This window comes from Priapulus caudatus, unplaced genomic scaffold, assembly GCF_000485595.1.
Source record: "Priapulus caudatus unplaced genomic scaffold, Priapulus_caudatus-5.0.1 Scaffold1263, whole genome shotgun sequence".
In the NCBI taxonomy this organism is placed as follows: Eukaryota; Metazoa; Priapulida; class Priapulimorpha; order Priapulimorphida; family Priapulidae; genus Priapulus; species Priapulus caudatus.
Window position 1 is genome coordinate 15,082 of NW_014578324.1, and position 7,859 is coordinate 22,940.

The 7,859-nt window shown below is 49.3% G+C and overlaps 1 protein-coding gene across 1 annotated transcript in view; it reads right to left on the minus strand.

Moving 5' to 3' along the window:
* LOC106816020 (DNA-directed RNA polymerases I, II, and III subunit RPABC3-like) overlaps positions 1-7,859 on the minus strand; it is a gene marked incomplete at its 3' end in the record, with an annotated part of 28,304 nt that overhangs the window by 2,528 nt on the left and 17,917 nt on the right. Inside the window, 2 exon segments of the mRNA XM_014820561.1 lie at positions 4,929-4,938; positions 5,349-5,423. Of these exon segments, the coding sequence (XP_014676047.1) occupies positions 4,929-4,938; positions 5,349-5,423 (85 nt within the window).

Consider the following 7,859-nt stretch of genomic DNA (forward strand, 5'->3'; position numbering starts at 1 on the left):
GGATCTGTAACATTACACCGTATCAGGAGTTAATGAGATAAAGTGAGTTGACAACCGATTTGTACTAATGGTTCACTCCGCATTTTTGTCATACAAGGTTTCGATGTGAATAAAAATTACAAATGTTACAAACAGAGCCTTCTTGTTCACTGGTTCCTTATCTATCTTCGGTAGTATTTACTAGGCGTCCCTGTATACAGAGAGTTGGCCAAACCAGGATTGACACATTTGTTCAAATGGATTCCTCACGGCTGCCGGCTTAAGTTACAGCGCTGTATGGATACGCTGTACAATGGTCTGTAGTCAATTAATTAGACTAATCGTGCTTCAATGCACTCAAAATTTACAGGAAGATTTAGCTAAGCATGTGTCTATGTGTATTCTAGATTTCTTAGAAAATTAGACTAAATATGCCTTGCGACATATTGATAATTTAATTGTACACCTTTCTTACGATCCATAGCGTGCCGTATCTCATTTGAAACAACGATGTCGTCCAGGCGACCACGGTGACCGATATTTTGTCCGACTCGTCTCATGGCCGAACTCTCTGTATATAGGGACCCTAAGTATACAGAACACGGTGCGTTCCTTTCGTTTTGTACATAATCGTATCTTATTGCTCGACATGGTTTTCATACGTATTTACTCGTCGGTGTGGCGACGGCAAACGGTAAATTCGCATTAATCGTATTACAAAAAATGTAGTGAAATCAGTCACCAAATCCATTGTCAAACTCCTTTCATCTCATATAAACTCTGACGCGTATCAAACAATAATATAACAAAAATAGAAACAAAAACACATTTCAAGGCGACGCACTCCCTTCCGCATAAACAAAAAACTGAAAAAAAAACGCGCGGCGCTTAATTCCGTCAGCGGCGCCCAGGTGTCGCCGGGGCGCTACTTACAGCTGCCATCTAGTCGTCGCCGACCATCCTTCGTCGCCTCTAATTGCGGTTAGATCTTGCCGTACATGACAGTACTCGAAAGCTGTCGGGCGGCTCGGAGTATCGTCGACGGTTTGTTGTATTCACCGTCGCTCAGAGGTAACCGTGCTTCCCTCAGAGTCGTCGCCACGCACGCAGACGGAAGTTGCGGCCTGCGCGCGGAAAAACACAATATTACGAGCGAGTGACGGCTAAGTCGTTCCGCGGGAGGGAGGGTGGAGGGGCAGGGGGGGGGCGGAGACGAGAGGAGAGGGGAGGGGGAAGGGAGAAGGAGGAAGGGAGGTGCGGGGGGGAGGGGGGGGGGGCGTGTGGGACGGGGGGGGGGGTGGGGGGGGGGGCGGGGGGGGTTGGGGGGGGAGGGAGGAGGACGAGGGTGAGGGTAGGGGAGGGAGGAGATTGAGGAGAGGAAGGAGGGGTGAGGGGACGGGAGGAGAAGGTAGGAGAGGAGTTGGAGGGGAATGCATAAGGTAGGGGGAGAGGAGTTCATGAGATGGGGAGAGGAGGAAGGAGAGCGGGAGGGGATGGGCATGGAGAGGATGGAGGGAGGTTGTAGGGAGGGCTGTCGCTCCACCGCCGCTGCAGCAGCTCTTTTGGGGAGGCGAGAACCCTCACAAACATTAAGCCCCACCCCCCCTTACTAGCTGCAGCTGCCCTTCCTATCGCCGTTGGCCGCCCGGGGAACATCTACGAGACCTTGCAGCAATGAACTGCAACTGCCATGGCTTGCCTGCCGTTTTGGCTCTGGTGGGCCCCACCTATCCACGCCATACCGTCGTTTGAGGCAGTATCTTGTGTGTGAATCCACATAACGACAATTACTAAGGTTGCGGTTGCCTCGATCGATGCCTCGCCTTTCAAATGACGTTTTGCTTGCAGTTGGATGGCACCCCCTCCGAAATTCCTACCCTCCCCCAACTTGCTTGCCCTAGATTTTGATTGACTCCAAGAAACGCTTGCAACAATGTTCTACAAATTCACAAAGATCGTCTCGCTCGCTCGACGTGTTCAAGTGGAATTAGACGTCTAAGCAAGTGCGCAGGCGAACGCTCGATGGTGCAGCCCAACGCCTGAGCCGTTTCGTTAACTGAACGCTTGAACATTCTATTTAACCCGCAGCACTTTTGGAGAGGAGACCACCGAGTTTTATGTCCGATTCGATTCCGAAGGACCCCGAAAGGTAATTGCCGCGCCACACGCTGACCAGGACAGACGGACAGGACGGCGGATGTAAACATGATGGACAGATGGACGGATGTAAACATGATGACAGAATGGACGGATGTAAACATGAATGGAACATGATGGACGGATGTAACAATGATGACAGTGATGGACGTAATGTAAACATGAGTGGACAGATGGAGCGGATGTAAACATGAATGGACAGATGGACGGACAGACGTAAACGTGTCGGCGCAGACGTGGACATTTATCGCTGCCAAAAGACCGCGAGAGAGAATAACCGTGGCAGCATTCTCAGTAGAATTCCCTCGCGCGCGCGCGCGTTGCCAACATGCCGACGACCTCCTGTGCGGCGACATCAGCGAGAATGCTGAAGGTCGTTTTCGAAGCAAAACAATATGGCGTCGGCGATTTTGCCGGAGCTGCGGCGAGCGGTGGTGGCAGCAAACACCGCAGCGCAGACCGCGCATATTGATTTCACTCGACCGGTAATTTAGCTTCACGCTGATGCTCCGCCGCGCACGGCAGGCTTCCAGCGCAACCACGCACGCCGCACTTCACGCACGCACGTCACGCACGCACGCGTACCCTCCCCACCCCGGCACATTTCGTTTTTTTGGCGACACAATCCTGGGACAGCCAACGCGTAATTTCTCGCGATGAAGCACGCACGCATGTAGCTGTGTTTTGTGGTAGGCTTATATGCAGCTGCTGGCAATGCATGTGTCGTAGACTTCTACACTAGTTACGCAGTGAAAACAAATACACGGTGCACGGGGCGATTTAGCCCCCGGAAATGCCAAAAAGAGCCCCCGTTAAATTTGCAATAGAGTTCAATGCAAACCATAATTTTAGAGTGCTAATTTTCATGGCACGCGAGCTTGAAAAGTAGCCCCTCAAAAAATCAATTTAAAATTTTTTCCACTGCTAGTTACTCCCTCAATCTCATCCTGGCAGGCAGGCAGGCAGGCAGGCAGGCAGGGGCACGCAGGGCAGGCAGGTAGGCAGGCACTGCAATAAAAGACAGACAGACAGACAGGAGAGGCAGGCAGGCGGGGCGGGGCGGTGCGGGCAGGCAGGCAGGCAGGCAGGCGATGCGGGCGCGGCAGGCAGGCACGCAGGCAACGCAGTGCGGGCAGGAAGGCATGCAGGCAGGCAGGCGAGGCAGGCAGGCAGCAGGCAGCACGCAAGGCACCAAGCAGGCAGCAGGCAGGCAGCAGGCAATAAACAAAATCCGACCGACCGACCGACCGACGAGGCAAGGCAGGCAAGGGCAGGCAGGCAGCAGGCAGCAGCAGCAGGCAGCGCGGCAGGCAGGCAGGCAGGCAGGCAGACAACAAACAGACAGACAGACAGACAGACAGACAGACAGACAGACAGACAGACAGACCGACACAGTATAAAATCTGCAGCATCGTGTCTTTGATGTCACGTTATCAAAAGCCGAAAAACCGAACATGATAAATGCATTGTCTTCTGTTAAGTGATTGGAGTCTGCATCTAAACAACCAATATACCCAGCGTCGCATATTCCCTGGGCAGTGGAACAACTGCACCGGTTTCCCAATCACTCCCCTTTTAAAATACCTCTCTACCCATCCACCAGATGGCAGTAGTGTTACCTAACTGCCACCAGAGGGAGGCTAACCTCGCTTGCATGGTTTCATTCAAATTCTGCTCGCTTTGGCTGCCTGTTGGACGCCACATATGTTTACCCACACATCGACATACAGTTAGTGGGCCCTGCCTCAAACTCGATCGCCTGCAGGGTTGAAATAAGTCGTAATCCACTGTTACAGCCTCACTAAATCGCGTCACAAAACCCAGTAACGTTCATCCGGTCTCCGACAGACAAGAAACAAGGCTAATTACTTCAATAAGCCAACCACTCGTATGGCCGACTCGTGGATCGCGTGAAATGAATTTCGACACGCGCTCGCACGCAACCGAGAAGGTTTTTACCGATAGCAAGCGCTACAAGACTACTGTGTGTATGTAATCTATTAGATACGTCTATACTCTGTGTTGTGTACACGATATTGGGTGTGCCAGCGCACGGGTGGGCGTTCCTTCACTTCATAATATCACGAGTGGATAATAGAGATCTATATTATCCACCTCTCATAATATAATCACGATTACATTCATGCTTCTTGGTTGAGAACCCGTACGAACGACTCCATTACATTTTAATGTGATTTATTCACGACAGAAAGGAATTCACGAACCACGGGTAAGCTTTATGTACGTTACAAAGGTGCGCACTCCCATCAATGACGTCAGAAAAGGGATACATGAGGCCATAGTAAAAATACTGTTTGTTTGCCCTCACCCGACCGACCCGCCAAAAAGGGACCGACTCAACAAATTTTATTGATCTTTTCCATTCTTTTTTTTACAAATTGTATCACTGTACATTATACAAATATGTAGGCAATACATTACATGTACCAAGCAAAACAAACGTTTAACATAAAAGGTAACTCCACACAAGCACACCCGAGCATGTAGACACCATGCTAAATTTGTAAAAAGAACCTCCTGAAAAAGAAAAGAAAAAAGCCTACCTACCTACCTACCCAAACTTTTCAGCCTGGGTTGACTGAGTGCAAACAAATGTTTTTTTAATTGTGGCCCTGACACCCAAGTCCATGCGTGCATGCGTGCGTGCGTGCACTGCTGTAACGAGGCTCATTACTTACTACTCACCTAAGTCCGTGCGTGCGTGCGTACATGCGTGCGTGCGTGCGTGCGTGCGTGTACTACTGTATTAAGGCTCATTACTTACTACTCACCTAAGTCCATGTGTGCGTGCGTGCGTGCGTGCGGTGCGTGCGTGCGTGCGTGCGTGCCGTGCGTGCGGCGTGTGGGTGCGTGCCGGTACTACTGTATTGAGCTCCATTAACTTAACTACTTACTCACCTAAGTCTCATGTGTGCATGTGTGCGTGCCGTGCGTTGCGTGCGTGGTGCGTGCGTCCGTGTTGTGCGCGTGCGTGCGGCGTGTGTGCGTGCGCGCGCGCGTGCGTGCCGTGCGTGCGTGCCGGCGTGCGTGCGTGCGTGTACTACTTGTATTGAGGTCTCATTACTTACTACTCACACGCTAAGTCCTGAGTGCGTGCCTGCGCGTGTTGTGCGTGCGTGTAGCCAACTCACGCTAAGTCAATCGTGCTTGCGTGTGTGTGTCGTGTACATTACTTCTCCTCACCTAGCCATGGAATAGATCCTGACTGTTGACGCTCCAGCACCAGGTCCATCTGAACGACTCCTCTCAACAGTGCAGCCGAGAAACTGCAAAACACAGATGAAACACCGCGCGTGACGAAAACAGCAGTACGTGACACGCCAGCTGTACTGCGCAACGCGTTTTATGGGCATTGTGACCCTAACCCTAACCCTATTAAAAAAAAAAAAATATAATTGTAAAAATTATTTGTTGTTGTTAAAATTGCTGTAAATAAATCATATAAAGTATTTGCGTTAATATTGGAAAAAATAGTTAAATGGATAAAATAGAAAATACCAGAAAACAGGTAAATTAAAAAATCACGATGGGATGCGATCCAACGACTTGAAGCGTGACGACTGTGCCGTACGCGTTCGGCTATGCAGATTATGGTTTCTAGATTATGGAGTGGCCGACATTGTTCTGTGACGTCATTGGGCAGTTTCAGGAGAAATCCATGTTTAACCCTCCTCTTGAGGGTCAAAAGGATTATCACAACCACTTACTCTTAGCACGTCATGGAAAGCACATTCCATGCCCTTTCAATAAAGTGATAAACTCTGGTAGGTCAGCGCTGAAAACAAAAGTTTTCCAGCTCTGTTGCCTTAGACCATTCGCTCAGAAAATGTCTGATATCTGACCTCCCCCACTGCCTTTTGAGCTTATGACCTCCAATTCGCAACTAAGCAGGGTGATGGTTTCGCTGCCCATCACACTATACACCGAATATTAAGACCAATAGTCGAAGCCGCTTAAGATTTTTGTGCTGCAATTCCCGTATTTCATCGCTATAGCCTTTAAAGTTTAAGGGGGACTTATTCCCCTCCTTTAACACAATATTGAACCTTGACAGCGCTTGGACCCCCAAATTTGTCATCCTGAGTCCATTCCACGATCCCCCCCCCACCCCGACGTCCCGAAATAATCGTGACAGTACGTCGAGCGTTTAAGATTTGGCCAAACTGTTGACAACACGCACGGACGCGACTAACGCCACCGCACGCTCATGCGATTTCTACAAGCTGCATCTTGACTACGTCAGATGAGCTAAAAAATTGAACCCCCATGAATACTTCCAGAGTATAACTGTTAATACATTATTATTTATTAAAAATGCCGAACTGCAATTGCCTTTAAGTGTTACAAACATCGTTCTGCAGATAATTTTACAGCAGCCTTACACTTATGTTTGGTGTAATTGTAGCTTGGTTTTGAAACTCAGACTTCAGACATCCCATTTTCCTCCATTTTCCTGAAAGATGAGTCCCCCGCCGCCCCGTCTGTACATACACTACATATACTGAAATGGAATATTAACTACATTCAGCATGCACAACAACAACCAAGCGCGTCACGGTCGCCCGTTCCGCGCGCACACTATTCCCACTAATTCAATCACGTCGGTCGCTCGGTGAATCACGGAGAACAGAGAGGCGAAGAGCCCAGGACGCATGCCGGTGCCACTAATAAGGTGACAAATGCAGCCCATCAGGTTGACAGGTCGACTACCGCATCGCTGGCCGTGTTTTTGTACACAGGTAGACTATCAGCACCTGGCTACACATCATAACACATCCGAAAACACTTGACACAACTAATCGCCATCCCCCCCCCCTCCCAGTTCCCCACCCCGCCAACGACAGCATGCACGTGTTACACGTTAGTAGCACACCGGTAAGAAAGCCGCATTTTTATTAAATTGCACGCCACGACTGCCGATCGCCTGAACAGCATTCGAAAAATGCAAGATTGACGCGAATCGACGATCGTTAAAACGCAGGCGGCAGCGAATTTTTTTTACTCGCACTATTTAGGGTGTCGTAAGCCCGATATTTACCCACCCACTCCCGCCATAACTAGGCCACACATAAACAGTTTGTTTGCCGACTCCACCTAACCCAGGCTGAAAAGTTTGGGTAGGTAGGTAGGCTTTTTTTTTTAAGGGCGGTCTTCTTGAAGATTCAAACATGGTGTCTAACATGCTCGGGTTGCTGTGTGTAGATACCTTATGTTGAATGTTTTTTTGCGCTGTACTTATATGAATATGCCTACAGCTTTATATAATATTTAGTGATACAATTGTTAATAAATAATATAAAAAAATCTATAAATTGTGAGTCGCCACCTGTTTGGCAAGGTCGGTCCGGTGAGGGCAAACAAACAAAGCTTTTCATTAATTAATACGCTTAGACAACCAGAGCGTGCACGACACTCGCTATGCTCCTCCCCCCAAAACATGCTGCAACATATAAATCAGCCGGCGTGATGCGATATACAACGCCGGAACTGCACTTTAAGTTATACACAAACTAGAGTTTGAACTTCTAACTAAATATAAAGCTATAAATAAACGCGTTCGCCGCACGCACGACGCACGCGGCGCACCGCACGCACGCACGCACGCACGCACGACGCAACGCCACACACACGCGACACACACACCCTATAGATGTAAGTTCCGTACTACTAACTATGAACAGTGAAACCGCCATCATGCTATA